The sequence below is a fragment of the Brassica napus genome, chromosome A5 (genome assembly GCF_020379485.1).
Source record: "Brassica napus cultivar Da-Ae chromosome A5, Da-Ae, whole genome shotgun sequence".
NCBI lineage: Eukaryota > Viridiplantae > Streptophyta > Magnoliopsida > Brassicales > Brassicaceae > Brassica > Brassica napus.
In genome coordinates this window covers 12,129,754-12,147,072 of record NC_063438.1, presented here as the reverse complement: position 1 = coordinate 12,147,072, position 17,319 = coordinate 12,129,754, and the positions used below count along the sequence as shown (strand labels likewise).

Genomic DNA, 17,319 nt, shown 5'->3' with positions numbered 1-17,319 from the left:
TTAAGCATGGTTCGATCATTAACCGGTCAAGACTTAGTCGAAAAATCTTAAGCACGTGTGGAAAGTGTGCTATGCGATTGGAGGCAGTTTCTGGCCGAAGAGGGACAAATGGACATGTGCCGATTTAGTTATCAAAAGACAAATTTTTCATTTGGGAAAGCGGTTGACAAAGTGTATGTATGAATACAAAGCATTGTGTTTGATTTTGGATACATATTTTTCTTATAGAAATTATCAAAACATTCAGAACAGAAAGACAATCCGTAAAAGAGAAACATGTTTGATTGAAGGGAAGAGTTGATCGAATAGTCAAGCCAAGAAGGCATTCGACTACGGTTGCTTGAAGATCGATCCTAGCATCGATCTAAAGGATAAGGAAAAGCATGTGGGAAATTTTGAACGCACGTTTGAAGTGAGTGGATGCATTGGTTTAGCCATCGCGCATAGCCTTCGGTTGATCCGATTGGACCTATGGTCGTTCGGATTAAACGTGTTAGATCACAGATCATGGTCGAGTGGCCTGATCAAGTTATGGGCGAATTGGTTGGTTCGGTGGTTAGATGGATTGATCTAGATATGCGAACTGAAACTATTCGACTTGTTTAAGTGACCAAGAAAGTCGAAATTGATATAGGGGAAATTAACTATTTCGACACTAATCATGGGCAGTCCAATATTGAATTCACTAATGTATTATGAACAAGAATACGAACTCAACCGATGTTCTGGGTAGAAGATTTCATATATAACACTTAACTAACTTAAAAGATTACGTTACAACATCCAATTATATAACTGGATCCCTATTGCGGGAATTTATTTGATTCAAAGGCTCTCAGAAATCTGTCTTAAAAGGTCTGTAACTCTTGAGATCAGTAACAATCCCAACTACAGATCCTGCGGCCGCGGCTACGGACACAACAAGACAAGCCAGACTTAAGACTTGAAGACAAACCCATCTTGTGCTCCATCTCCGCACATTCTTCTGTACAATGTACATCTCCACAGGGAAATAGACCGTTAGAGGCCAAAAACCAATGGCCCCCAAGAGACCAAGTACATCATTGAAGAAAGGCATTAGCATAGAGATCAATGTTGTTGTAATCACAAAGATCGTCCTCCACACGAGCCTGAAGAGATTCAACTTGAAAGGCTTGGATCCTGGAAAGAGGTGGATCTTGGTCTCGTTTGTGATGAACTTACTCTCCGGATACCTCTTGGAGGCTTCTTTCTCCACAAAGGCAAAGAGTGGCTGGCAATAGACTTGGTAAGCTCCAACTAGATGGATCACTATGGCGAGATTGGCTATGTCAAGCAACCAATAGGGGTTTCTGAATCCTCCAGCAGCAAGGAGATTCCCTGGTGAGGAATCCCCAAATGCTGCATACCCTACGCAGCCACAGAGCATGTAGAAAAGCGTTGTCACTACTACACTTATGAGAGTCGCTTTCCTCATTGTGTTTTCCTCTGCAGGTGGTGATTTTAATGTGTCCTGCAAAATCATTAAATTAAATTATCTTGTTAAACCATTCATTGAACGAACTCTGAGCTCTGATATAGAAAATACTTGGATCTCGATGAGAATCATGGAGTAAGCATAGGCAAATGCAATGTTCCCAAGAGACTGAAAAGTTCTCCAGACTTTCTGGGTAGGTGTCACTGTCCCACTCGATGTCACTGTCCCAATGGTGACTCCAGTGAGAGTGCCTTTAATTTCTTTGTTCTCTACCACTTTGGAGATACCAAGACCAAGCCCAACTGTGGAGTAACCAAAAGACATGACTGCAGCGACAATGGACAGCCACCATAACTGATCAAAATCCGGAATCTGAGAGAATACGATTTGGATAACACCGAACGCAATCATGTAAGGATTGCCATTGACATGACATGGATCTTTGTCCCCATTGCTTTGTTGGCAACTTGTTCGTTGGATTGCTCTGTAATTTTCAATCATAATTAGCAGAAAACAAACAATTAACTAAAGCAGTAGGAGAATCTGACACAGTGACAGCTTTTTAGAATCTTGGAAAAGTAGCTGTGGCAGATTCTTTAATAATAGAATTAGTATAAAGTTATGCTTCATTGACTTTGAAAGTTGCATTATTGAGCCGAAACTAAATGACAATATTCAACAGCAAAGTGGGACACGCATCTACTTTTTGTGGAAGACTTTGCAAAGTTAAAAAAATAAACAAAGAAGTTGAAAACTAACAAGTTTGAACTTACATCATGCTTACAGCTGATGCAATAGTGTAACCAATTGCAGTACCAAAAAGATTAACATACTGCACAACTCCACATATTTTTACCTTAATGCCACCTGAAATTTTTCCAAAACAAAAATCTTTATTACCACAATTTTCCAAACGTAATTCCGCTATATATATTAACTTCAAAGAATCTAACCCTCTTTTATGTCTTATGATTAATCTGTGAAAACGTTATTAAGCTCAAGCTTTTGGATCATTTGAATATTCCTCTATTCATAATGACTATACCAGTCAAACTCTCAAGTGAATCTAACAAGCAACACCGATATGAAAATTTACCGAGGTTCGAGTGGATAGCATCCATGTAAGTGTAGTTTCTTTTGCCCGTGACAGAGTCGCCGGAGCGGTAACAGGTACAGAGGAGGATAGAAGTGTAGTAAGTGACGAGAGAGAAGAGTATCATAACTGCTGGACCACCGACCCAACCAATCTGAGCAACAGCCCATGCCAGAGACAACACTCCAGAACCAATAACTGCTGTAATGATATGTGCACTTGCTGTCCACACCGTCCCTGAATCCAATCATATCACCATAACATTAAAAACCCAACCGGAAGGAAAAACACACAAATAAAAAGGTCAAACTTGCAACAATCATGTTTTTTATATATATATAAACAATTGAGAGTCACATAGTCAAATTTAAGCTTTACATAGACTTACGTTTACTATGATTTGAATTTTTTTTTTCTGTTTTTATAATTCTTTTTGACCAAGTTTACAATAGCCTAGTTGGGGGGCTTAATAGGAAAAGTAAAAAAAGTTTAAAATAATTGTACCGGTTCGCTTGGGACGGCCATCTTCGTCGAATAAGTCGGAGCTGTTTCGAGGAAGAACATCCATGGAGACACCTAATCCTTGAACATTCTTTAAATTCTCCACCATCTTCTTCCCGACAGAGTTTAGGGTTTTTGGTTTTTTTTTCTCGGTTAGATCTTGTAATTGAATGGAAAGGAATCAAAGGGAGGTTGAATGATATTTTTCAAATAAATCAACGGTCAGCAAAGAAGGATGTGTTTCAGTTTTCTCTGGGCTGAAGATTCTGTAATTGAAAGAGAGTGAGGCATAGAAAATGAGAAGTAAGGTCTGTGGGTCTGTGAGATTGTAAAAATGCATGGATAATAGAACTCACATAAGATCGAATTTATTAAATATATAAAGCCGCTTGGAATACAGAGACATCTGACTTACATGAAGAAGAGAGGAAACCGCATCCGCATGTGCTTCTTTTCCTTCTCTAGCTTTCTTTTTCTCCTACTATATTTGATTATTATTATCTTTGGGTCGGCCCAATTGGTTGAATGCACATTATGTATATAAATTATTTTTGAGTAATATTAAATTGCAGCGAATAAATAAATCAAAATCGTTGACAAAAAAAAAATCAAAATCAAAATTATTATTTTTTATTTACGATTATTAATAGTAGATAAATCTAAACAATACCTTTAGTTATTTTATATGTTATATAATTAAATTTTGATGATATCAACATAAATATATAATAGATTTTTAATAAGGATATTTATTGAATGAGAATTTCTACTCGTAAGTTTATAAAATCACTGGTATTTTTTTATACAAAATAATTTAAATTATTGTTCACAAAATTTTTTAGGGAGACAGTTTTTGATCGTTCTAAAACTCTTAGACCTCGATTGGTAGAGATGGTAGCCAAACATTAGGAGTATGCTCTCATAAATATAATTAATAAATTGTTTGGTTGAGCGGTAAGTGATTTATATATAAAATTAGATTATTATAAAATATAATTTGCTTATTTATGAATAATATAGATATCTTATATTTATCATATATATTATTTTTTTTTATTTTTATTGACAATAATTAATTTGATTATTTAAAATAATTTTCTTGAAAAAAACTATTTTTAAATTAAATTTAAATAAAAATTATTTATTTAAAAATAATATTTATTTCTTGGATATAAACATAATTTTGTGATATTATTATATAAAATAAGTTATTTTTAAAAAATTATATATTTTAAATGCAAATGCTCTAACAAAATCTTCATACGCATTGGGTAGAGAACTTTTGGAGAACATTTGTATCATCTAAATGTTATTCTAAATGATTTAAAAAAATTATTGATTGGATAATATAAAACATAATGTTTATGCTAATGTTCTATAAAAATGGATGTTATTGGCATATCGATTCACTTTAGCTTTTCCATGTTGTACAACCTACAGTTAATAAGTCAAATTATAGTGTTAAGTCAACATTTAGATGATTAGTTCCCAAAAAAATCTCATAGTTCCCGACTGACTCTATTTTAACTCATTAAAATAACACAAGTGACATTCAAAATAAAACATAATGTCACTAATTACTTCTCCGAGATTTAAACAACAATGTCTCCAGTATTATACAGTCTGAAATTATTAAAAAGAAACTAAGAAATCCATGTAAACTAAGAAAAGTAGAAAACATACTTGATGCGAAAGGGAATTTTGACAGACTCTAATAAAGTATTAACTGATAGAACTCGGTAGGTGGATGTCTGACGACACCATCAGGGGGTCGTTAGACATTAGATACTCTACCATACATATTTTTTCCAATAAAAAACTTACAAGTGGATTATCTTCCGCCAAGCGTTTATTTAAAATTATTAGATCGACTTTGGAGGCATTTTTCAGGCTGGTTAAAGGATGAGAATCTGCTTGCATACTCAGACTTAGGCATGCCTATTATTGGTTTTCCAGGATATGGAGCATGCTCGATCCGGGCTCATTTATCCCTCCAGTAGATTGGTTTTCAAGCTGCTCTTTCAGTCAAATTAACTCGTAGTTTTATTAGATAAAATCAGTCTAGAGACGTAAAACACAAATGATATGAGCTAGATAAGTAAAATCAGTCCATATTTTCTTTTAGGTTTTATTTTTAGATTGAAGAAAAGAGAGGTGCTCTACTGATCAACTCGATATTTGATGTATTATTTTTTGCTCTATAGCATCATTTCATGTTTTCATAGTATTACAGAGACCATTATTTATTTTACTTTACAAATACTTTTTTTGTTCACGACTGTACAAATACTATATATCAAAAATTGGGATATTAGAAAAACATTATCAGTGAGTATGCTAATTTGGAGTTCTTACTAATGAGTAATCAATACTGTAATTATTTTTGTTAAATATTTACAGTTTGATTTTCTTTGAAATGATTGATGAATGACAAAATGACATGTTGCAGTTTAGCATCTTAACAAGTTTTTGCAGAGAACTCCATCTGCTTCTCTTTCCTATTTTTATTTAATTGTTATTTTTATAAAAGTGAAACATCCAGTTATAAAATATAATACTATTTATTTTTATGTCACTATTTAGGGTTGGACCAAAAACTCAAATTCAAAGAACCGAACCGATCTTAATCCTAATAAGTAGTACCAAATCCGAACCGAAATTGATTAAATATCCGAATTATTCAATATTTTGGTATTTGAAGAACTGAAACATATCCGATCCGAACCGAAGTATTTTGGGTATCCAAAATAGATTTATATACTTATATATATTAATTATTTATAGATTTAATATATATATATATATATATATAGAAACGTCCAGAATATATATGATACTTTTAAGTTTATTTAAATACTTGAAAATATATAAAAATAATCAAACGTAAATATCTAAAATAGTTAAAATATAACAAAACTCCAAAAATACTTAAATAATTATTAATTCTCTATCCAAATATTTAAGCCAAACCAATTTATATGTTAAGTTAGGCACTCTGACGTATCTTATTCAAATTTATATGTAATATATTCTATCATTTATAATTTTTTTTAAAAATTTAAAGCATATAATAAATTTAAATTTTCTTAAAATAATTTAAATTGGTTATCCAAATCCGAACCGAATTCTCAAAGATCTGAACCGAACACGAAAACCCAAACAGACCCGATAACAAACTCGAACGCCCAGCCCTAATCATTATTATATATCCTATATGTGTCATCATTTGTTACAAAAATATGTGTTATCATATAATTAATCTTATTTTATACGTACCATCAAACAAGTAATCTTATAATTATTTATATTTTATACGTACAATCATATAAATAATAACTTCTATTATATTTTTAAATTTCAATGTGAAATATAAAATCATAATTTAAGTTGGTGTTTGAAATTGGGCTTTCTATTGTATTTTTTTTATATATATTGAAAACATTTTTATAATGGTTATTAGAAAATATGTTAGTAAAAATCAATTTTTGAATATATGTATATTTTTGAATGAATTTTTGATATAAATCAATTTTAAATTATTCTTTTGATTTTAATATGTATATCAAGTAACAAAAGCCCACTATTTTTTTAATATAGTGTAATAGACTTCCAATTTTTTTAATAGCATAAGTCTATTACTTTTTTTTTTCCTACATTACTGTTATCCATGTTTTCAAACATTATTATATTTAGTTTTTACTACTATCCACGTTTTCAAACAAATTAGATTCTGACCGCGCGCCCTCGCGGATGTTTTTTTCCCCAATAATTACATAAAGATTTCAATACACAACAATATAATGGTTTCATTTGGATTGGATCAGTTCAGATAATGTCTGGTATAGATCGGGTTTCTATTTCTATAAAATCCAAAATGGAACCGAATTATAAATAGCTTGTGTTTGGTTTAAGTTTAAAAACCAAAATATAGTTTGGATATAGAAACTGTTCAGATATTTGTGAACAATGATTCGGTTTTTGTTTTTATTTTTTTTATTTGTGTTTCGGTTCGGTTCTCGGTTCTCGACTTATCAAATTCCATTTAAACAATATATCTTGTATTTGATAAATATCTGATTTAAATTTATTTTCAGGATATATTTTATAAATTCCCGATATTAAGACTGTTATCATATTAAAATTGTTGCAAATACCAACTTAATATTTATAGAGTATTTTGAGTATTCCAATGTCTATAACTATGAATTTTATTAGATATTTTTGATAATATATAAATTAATATATTATGTAAAATATATTTTGGTATTTGAAATGTTTAGTAAATAGTAAGGACTGGAAATATATTCTTAAAATTTCGACATATTTGTCAATTTTAATAATTTCTCTTAAAATCTGTTCAAATTTTAATATTAATGAGGACTGGAAATATATTCTTAAAATTTCGGCATATTTTATCTTCAAAATATTAGATTCATTCCTATTTATTTTAATTTTTTGAAAGATATAAATAAACTTTTGGTTTATTTATGTATACTTATAGTTATATATATAAAAATACATTTCTTTATAGTGTATACAGTACTCTATAATAATTATATTATTGATTTATAGAGTAAGGATAATGTTCATAATGGAGCATTGACTATTTTGAAAATGTTCCAAAATGTATATATTATAACATAGTAGTATATAAAATTATTTTAATATAGTCATATGTAAAAAAATAAATATAACTATGTATTGAGATATTTCATCAAATGCAAAAGCCTTACTGATACTCTTCAATACATAAAAAAAAATCTAAATTAATACTCTTCAGTATCATAAATCCATACGTAAGATATTTTTCTAATTGCTTGTTCAGTGTTTTAATGACATACTTTAAATGAATATGCTAGAATAAAAGGATTTAAATTTGTTTTTAATGTTTTGATGGGACTAATTTAGATGATATTTTATATGACCCACATTTGTTAGTCTAATAGTAAATGACTAAAGAAACTGTAATAAAATATCTAACAAACCTCCTTATAATACGAATGTACTGTATTTTGATTTTAAAATAATTAAAATGATTTTATAATTAATATAGGAGTGCCAGACCAACATTTAACCAAGGAGCCTTTGTTTTTATTTATGCAGACCCAATTAAACTGAAGCATTATCATTAACAAATCACGTGATTTTAGGTTCACTCAGTTTTGTTATTTAAGTTTAAGTACACGTAAATTTATTAGGCAAGATTAGCAATCCAAGTTATAAAATGATAGTGTTTAAAGTTTAAACCCAATGGCATTCCATAGTAAATATTAAGAAAAAGTAAGGGTTAAGTACTAATTCTACTTCACTTTTAATAGATTAGATACTAAAGGCAATTCTATTTTAATAAGATAGATAAGGAGATACAAATAAATAAAAGGATTTTTAACATTAAAACTTCTCAACTAAGTTTGGTTTGAGTAAAAAACTCTGAACTAAGTATTTAAAGAAAAAAACCCCAAACTAACTTTTATTTAATGAATTAAACCGTAGCAGGTAATAATTACCATTACTACCGGTAAAACTTTAGTTCAGGAGTTTCTACATTAAGTAAACATAGTTGAGGGGTTTTACCATTAAAAATAAAAAAAAATAAAAAAAAAATTCAAAATTTAATAATATTATCTACAAATTAGTAACTTAAATTTTCAAAATTAGCATTTTAATTTTTTTTGTAAATATATGAGTTTGGTGTGTTTTTAACATCAATTTTATATATGTATAAATTAAAAATGTAAAAACCTAGAAAATATAATAAAATTATCTTAAGATTTATTATTATATTTTTATTAGATAAGATATAATTTTTATTACATTTTCTTGTTTTTACATTTTTAATATTTTAGTAATTTTATTACAGGTAAATCTTTAGATTATTTTCTTGTTTTTTACATATTTAAAAATTATCTAAAGATTTATTATTAAATTTTTATTAGATAATATATAATTTTTATTACATTTTCTAGGTTTTTACATTTTTAATTTATACATATATAATGTTGATGCTAAAAACACATAAAATTCATGTATTTACAAATTGTTTTATAGAAAATGCTAATTTTGAAAATTTAAGCTACTAATTTTTAGATAATATTATAAAATTTTGATTTTTTGATTTTTTTATTTTTAATAGTAAAACCCCTCAACTATGTTTATTTAATGTAAAAACTCTTAAACTGAAGATTTATCAGTAGTAATGGTAATTATGACCTGTTAAGATTTAATTCATTAAATAAAGTTAGTTTAGGAGTTGTTTCAGTAAATATTTAGTTTGAGGGTTTTACCCAAAACAAATTTAGTTGATGGGTTTTAACGTTAAAAATCCTAAATAAAATGAGAACACGTAGGTGCCACACTGGCTCGATACCAGCAACTCGTCTTTTGCAGATTCGAACTAAGATTTATATTTGTATTTTCATCGTGATGAAAAAAAATAAAAAAAATACGAAAAAGGAAAGAAATATTCGAGCCTGAGATATATAGGAGAACTGATACGAATTATTTATGAACCTATTATGCAATTAGGTAGACTTGAATTTATCGAATAATATGATATTGAAGACTTTTTTGAGCTTTACAAGTAGATGGATTTATTTATGATTATATCTGCATTTTGCTTATAACAAAAACTTGGTAGACTGCCTTATTTCTAATACATAGTTTAGTCAGTTGGACAGCATTTTGCTTTTGAGATTTCAAGTTGAATGTTAGTGAATTGTTTTATATAAAGAATAATTATGTTAAGTTCTTATCGGTGGCCAAGAGGTATCAAATTCCATATATATCTCGTAAAGAATAAAACAAATAAGAAAAATCAAGAACGAAAGTTACAAAAAAAAAAAAAAAATCAAGAACGGATTGATCAACTGGGTCAAAACTATATGTTTTGGTGTTTCTTTAATTAGTTGAATCTTTTTTAATCATGTTCTTAATATAACACGAACTTAACATGTAAAATATATATTGTACTGTATTATATTGTGAATTTCTTAAAACACCGAAATCATAATATGGTTTAAACAGTTTTGATGCCGATGGACTTGAGAACTACGAATCTTTTAACAAAAAATATATATTCAACTAATTTTTACTAGATAGAATAATTCAAAGGAGTGATTGATTTTTAATACAAAGAAAGGTAAGTTGATGGCCATCCATCTCAACAAGAGGGTAAGGTTCTACTCGGTTGAGGACCATCCAAAAAAATTCTTCTGTTAGCTTCTTCTATTAGATAATTATCACTCATATTCGTATGCGGCTGACCTGCATGCATGTGTACACATCCACTAATTTTGAAAAAATATGCTCTTTTTATACACACTACGTTTTACTATTAATTAGTAGGTTGTGTCCCCCATTGTCTGCTTGAATTATAAACTATAGAAATTCGAGAACAGATCGATATTGCATTTTATATATTTGCATAAATCTAAATTTCTAACACCTGCTCAATATTTTTTTAAATTCATGCTTATTTTTTTTGTTGAAATTTTAAATTGATTAACAACAAAAAGAAAAAAGTTACAGGCAACTGGGGTTTATGAATTCAAAATCGAAACAACATTTGCAAGAGTTTTAGGTTTGGTCTCATGGATGGGTTGTCCTACTGAACCAACGTTGCATCATGGAGCTATAGAAAGCTGGGTTCCTGCTTCTTAGTGAGGAGATCCTGTTCCTGATAGTCTTATCGACGAACCGAGCAATGTAGTCCGTGCTTCTAGGTCCATCCTGGTGTCTCCTACTGTTCCTCTCACGCCATATCGTGTAGATCGTGGCCTGGAGTGCAAGTTTCAAGAGACAATTATCTATCTCCTGTCTGCGAGTAAAGAGAATAGATGCAATGGTGATAGACCAGTCAGGGTTTACTCGAGGACCAAGTATGAAACCCACAGATCAATCCACACCGTAAATGAATAGGGGCACGCGAAGAACTGATGGTCTCTGGTCTCGTCCGGCTCCCCACAGAGGACACAAGGCTGTATACAACCCCAGGCTCTGCTACGTGTTCCTGTTGACAATCTATCTTTGAAAGCCAGCCAAGATATAAAAGAGAAACGAGGGATGGCCTGTGAGAACCAAACTACTTTGCTCCAATTGACTGCAGGGTAATGTGTTCGAATCTGTCTCCAAATTGCTGAGCAAGAGAAGATCGGCTTGTATTCATCCTCCCCATGTCGCCATAGACAACGATCTGCAGCCGCAGTCTCCGCCGGAGCCGGAACAGAGTTGATGGAGGCTATCATCGCCCGTAGGTGATATCCCTGACATCGACGAATGTTCCACTGACCAGCAGATGCCGCAGCCGAGACCATCGCATCACGGGGAATACCAAGAACTCGCGTACCTGAGTCGCCTGTGATGTCTATCAGTCTGCCCATACTCAACCAGTTATCAAACCAGAATAGAGTCGTGTTGCCATTGCCAATATCTGAACGAATAAATAGAGCTGCTTGGTCTCTGAGCTTCAACAACTTTCGCCAGATCCACTATCCAGCATACTTGTCACTAACATCCCATAAGCTATGTGTGCGCAGCAAGTTTCTCTTTGTCCACGCGACCCATAAGGATCCTGAATTCGTGAGAAGCCTCCATATAAGACTTAATGCAAATACTCTCGATGTGTCCCTGAGTCGTCGAATCCCCAGCCCTCCTTTTTCTTTTGGCTTACATACGTCATCCCAAGCCAACTTAGTCTTTGTATGCATGTTCGGCGAGCTAGACCAGAGAAACGCACCACATAGTCCCTTTATGGTATCAAGGCAACGTTGTGGAAGACGGAATATTGAACACCAGAAATTTGTTATGCTTCCAATGACATTTTTGATAAGCTGTAGACGACCCACATAAGAGAGTGAGAGGCTGGTCCAAGAGAGAAGGTGTGTGCGGATCATATCTATCAGAGGCTCGTAGTCGGCACGACTCATTGTCTTGGTGGTAAGAGGCAGTCCCAAGTAACGCACCGGCAGAGACTCTATTGGGACACCTAGGTGTTGGACCTCATTTTTGAAATCTTGGGTGATCCTACCAGCCATAAATATAGATGATTTGGTTGGATTTATCATCAGACCAGACAAGCTCGCGAACCCAGAGAGCACATCAAAGATTCCCGTTAGTGACTCAACAGCACCATCTGTAAAAATCATTAGGTCATCCGCAAAACTAAGGTGTGTGAGATTTACCTCTCTGCACAAAGGATGAAATCCAATAGTCCCCGCATTTGTCGCCTTGTTTAGCATTCTTGATAGTACATTAATGGCTATAACGAACAGATATGGCGATAGAGCGCACCCTTGTCTGAGGCCACGTTCACTTCCAAAGAACCCTTCTAGTTCACCATTTACAGAGACAGAGAACGCAGCAGTCGAGAGGCATGTGTGGATCCAGTGTACAAACATCTCAGCAATACCCAAAGCTCGGAGCGCATCAGTTATGAGAGACCATTTTACTGAATCAAAGGCCTTGGAAATATCCAGTTTCAGAACGCTTCTCGGCTGTATTGATTGCTTGTGGTAATCCTTCACAAGCTCTGCTTCTAGGAGGACGTTCTCCAACAGTAACCGGCCCTTCACAAAGGCGCATTGGTTCGGTTCAATAATCTCAGGCAGTAGAATTTTGAGCCTATTTGCTAAAATCTTCGAGACTACCTTGTATAAGATGTTGCAACAACTGATAGGTCGGTAATCTCTCATCTCTTTAGCATCATCATGCTTTGGAATCAAGGTTAGAATAGTGGCACTGACGCCCCTTGGTAGAAAGCCATACATGAAGAAAGATTGAACAGCAACAACAAAATCTTTTTGGATAATAGGCCACGAAGCACGGTAGAACTCAGCCGGGAAACCATCAGGACCGGGAGCTTTACTAGAAGGCATCAAAAACAGAACGTTCCTTATCTCCGCCTCAGATATAGGATGGATAAGCAGCTGAGCAGTGTGGTCTGGACATCGGTAATCCAGTAATTCATGACGATCTGGGAGAGGTGTGGATGTGATCGGGACGGCGGTTTGCTTCAAAAAAATTTCGAAATGTGCTGCAGCAGCATCTTTTATCAGCTTAGGATCCATAACTGTTTCCCCAGACGGCAGAAGGAGCTGTCTGATCCTATTAAGAGACGTCCTGCACTGGACAACTTTGAAGAAAAACAGAGTATTTTGATCTCCATTAAGCAACCAAGTGATGCGTGACTTCTGTCTCAAGAAACTCTCCTCGATTCCCACCCAATAGTTCCATACAGTCATAGCTTCAGCTGCTTCCTCAAAAGAGATAGCATTTGGTTGCTGTAGGGCTTCCTTTTGCTTGTCACAAAGTGTATCAAAAGCCTCACGAGTACGCTGGGGGATGTTTCCAAATTTAGTTCGGTTGAGCCTTCGTAAAACCGGGTTCAGTAACTTCATCTTACGATGGAATCTATATAAAGCTGACATGGAATGAAACAGAGGTTCAGTAGACTCCCAAACTGTGGCCACGGTGTCCGAAAAATCTGGATGGTCGACAAGGAAGTTAAAGAACATAAAGGACCGTTTGTTGCCAGGTGGTGGGGTCGTGAGGTGCACCCAGCACCGAGTATGATCCGATACACCCGACGGCTCAAAGTTTGCGTAGGACTGGGGAAACTGAGATAGCCAGTTATCATTCACAAGAACCCGATATAATTTCTTCGCGATTGGGTTAACCGGCTGCTTGTTTGTCCAAGTAAAGGTTGGTCCAATGGAGGCGAGGTCAGTAAGATCACATGACGTAATTAATGACTGGAAAGCAAACATCCCCTCTGCTGCGGAGCGGAGAACGTGCCTAATGAGTGTTCCAAGGAAGCCATAGTCTCATTAAAATCGCCCATTACAATCCAGGGAGCACCGCTTGAGGCAAACTGGGTCTTGATAGAAGTCCTGGGACGCGACTTGGGAGTAGGATTTTGGCGGGGTGTGCGGTAGACCTTCACCGCCCGAGGAGGCGAAGACCCCATAGCACCGGTGTAACGGAGACTTGGGACACACGGGACAGACACGGTTAGGGCTTCTCTCTAGGACTTCTGTCTAGGGCTTCTCTTCGATTCAACTTTTTCTCTTTAAATTCATGCTTATTATATTATATCCAAAGATTTTATCCTTCTTAGTATGCATGCCATGGTCAAAAAGAAGTCAAATTATTTTTAAAAATGTTACTTTTGAATAAAAAGAAATAATTTAATATATGTTGATGTTCGGGTATGAAGAAATGTCATTAAAAAAAAATTTTCGAAGAAATTGGAATTTATTAACTCAGATAAAATATAATCTGAATACAATTATGAACTTAACCATCTTGGAGGGTAAAAGAAACTACTAGTAAAAATATTGTTTTGTGATCCGGATTTCTAATTTTGTTTTGCCAAAATTGGTTATCTAGAAGGAGATTATGAATTGATATATTAGTAGTTGATCTTTTGATTGTCTTTATTAACTGTCATAATAATTTAATTACAATAATATTTTCTGATAGTGAAAAATCAGGAGTATACATATGGCTCGACTGCATCTAACCCTGTAATAATAATTTAATTATATAACCATATAAAGTAATGTTTTTTTTTGGTCGAACGGCTATTCTATTACTCAAGCTTGAGGTGGTCTGGAAAACCAGACCGGAACAAAACAACCAATAAAATGTAAATTCCTCTGAAAGGATCTAGCTGTTTTAGCTAAAAAGTCTGAAATCTGATTCTGCGCTCGTGGAACATAAGAGATATTGAAATCCGGAAAGCATATCTGTAGCGTCTCTATCCTCTCTAATTCCGTAGCAAAGCTTGGCTATGCATGAGGTTCCTTAATCATTGCAATCAGCTCTTTTCAGTCTGTTCCAAAGTTCTGGCATGACGAATGTTGAAGCATATTCTCAATCGCCCATCGCAGTGCTTCTACTTCCATATGCAAAGCTGATTCCCTGAAGAAAATTCTGTGTCCCCATGAGTTGAATATTCCCACCACTGTCCATTCAGACCCATCCACATCCAGTGAATTGGGCAGCGGATGTCCAAGATCCATCTAGCAAGCAATTGTTACCCATGCTTATGGCTTGGGGTTCCTCCCTGTTGTTTTCTTGTACGATTGGTGGTACCATCTCATTCGCGTTGAACCATTCCTGACATTTACTTTCAGCATACCGCAGAAGCCCCAAAGGGTCTCTGTCTATCCCCCTAAAGAGTTTATCATTTTGAGCCTTCTAAATATACAAGATTATCTAAGGATAAGGGTCTCTATCTTGTTCTGGTTCGATTATATTGTTCTTCCTCCAGAACAGATAATCGATATTTGTGTAGAAGCTTGGTACTGGAAAAACATCAGGACTTGTTGGAGTTGATGATAGTGATCAAACCTGTAGAGTTGGCGGGCATTCAAAAATGGCATGAGTTACAGATTCCTCTTGGTCACCACACCTTGGACAATAGTTATCACACCTCATATTACGCCTTACTAAGTTCCTCGTTACTGCCACATGACCGGTTAACAATTTCCATATAAGATGACATATTTTCTTAGGCGCCTTTAATGTCCAAGCAAATGCTTGGAGCTTAGTGATACTTGGTTCCAACACTTCTTTTTCTTCCTCTGTCTTTAATAGATTTTGAGCCACCCAATATCCAGATTTAACCGTATATTGGCAATTCCTTGTGTAGCTCCAGCAGAACGTGTCTCACCATATAAAGTAATGTTTATAATTCAAATGTGATAAAATAGAATTGTATGTGAAGAAACAAAAAGAATTATATGCGTATGGCTAATCGGACAGTTTTTGTTGTGATATATTACCTTTAATGTTATACAGAATTGTCTATTAATATGCCTCACTTTGAAAGGATATTGTGGAAGAAAATTGTAACACCCGTCTCCTTCTCTCTCAAGAATGGCGTGCTACTAACCGAAAAATACTAAATTAAACCGATCTATAAAACCGAATAAAATGTCAAACCTTTTAATCAAATAATTTCCAAATAAAACAAGTTTGTAATTTAAAACCAAATACATGAAATAGAAAAGTTAATCAAAACCGAAATAAAATACAACGATCCCAAGACACCAATCCGTCCACATATCTAACTTCTCGTCATGTTCACCTGCAAGGGGAAGAAAGAGGGGTGAGTAACAGGGGAGTTACTCCGTCAGGTATGAGATGCTAAACCGCAAACCACTGACTCAATACATAGAACTACGACCGTGTAGTCCTAGCTCTAGCATGAAACAAACACAGTGTCTAATACACCATATAAAACATCCAGTGCGTTGATAGTACATGCTACTATATGCACCCCGCATTTTCTCATAAGGATATATGTATATCTCCAGGCGTACAGTAGTCCATCTCTGTACTCCCAGAATCTGCGCGTCGGCGACTGAATACAAACGTCTTTGTACCCCCGCAATCTCACTGCTAGTCGGCAGCTTACACAAACGTCTTTGTGCACCCGCAATCACACTGCTCATCGGCGGCTTACACAAACGTCTTTGTGCACCCACAATCACACTGCTCGTCGGCGGCTTACACAAACGTCTTTTTGCACCCGCAATCCACACAAACAAACATATATATATAGCAGTTATAACATCACTCAATTCATTCAACGGTTGAATCCTCTATTATCCTATTTCTGGTTTAACAATTAAGAAAAATAATAAACAACGAAAACTCTCAAACAGGCTTGATTCACAGAGACGGATCATGTTTCGAAACTAGACTTTCCATAATAGTAGTACTAAACTAGCTCGGAATTAAATGGAATAGCCCTCACCTTACCCGAATCGGACGAACTGAAAGCTGATCGGAGAATAGACATGATAACTTGATCATTAAGCAAACATGGGTTTCACCATGGATCTCAAATTCTCGACAACGATGATCCGATAGATCAGAAATAAAAAGACAAAACAAGAAAATAATTAAACTATAAGATTTGGCAAAATGTTAGTTGATTCTCAAGAAATAAGGAAAAAGGGACAACCCATATACATAAGTTCACACACAATAGGAATCCACAATATGACAAGAGCGTACGATCACTTACGTAAGCTTACGTGATCACATGGGCATGGATGGAGATCGCATAAAATATATGTGGTGATGGCGGCGATCCAGACTTTGGTGGCATAGATCTCCGTAGATCTCCGGTGACACACCTGCACCCCCGGTAGCATTCAACTCACGGTTATACATTTCCACGTCCGGTGGTGTTGAGACGGTGACTCTGGCGTTGCTCACGTCCTCCATCAATCGGCTCCGGTGCGACATACCTCCTTTC

At 34.3% G+C, this 17,319-nt stretch overlaps 1 protein-coding gene across 4 annotated transcripts; it reads right to left on the bottom strand.

Annotated features, from left to right (window-relative positions):
- Positions 1 to 662: 662 nt before the first annotated feature.
- LOC106410912 (amino acid permease 5-like) lies at positions 663 to 3,560 on the bottom strand. Of its 4 annotated transcripts, none has more exons than XM_013851548.3 (6): positions 3,466 to 3,560; positions 3,054 to 3,368; positions 2,553 to 2,786; positions 2,230 to 2,323; positions 1,568 to 1,940; positions 663 to 1,492 (listed from the first exon to the last, which is right to left on the bottom strand). In XM_013851548.3, exons 2-6 carry the CDS (start codon positions 3,157 to 3,159, stop codon positions 836 to 838), a joined length of 1,464 nt encoding a protein of 487 aa, XP_013707002.1. In that variant the 5' UTR covers positions 3,160 to 3,368; positions 3,466 to 3,560; the 3' UTR covers positions 663 to 835.
- Between the last annotated feature and the right edge of the window lie 13,759 nt (positions 3,561 to 17,319).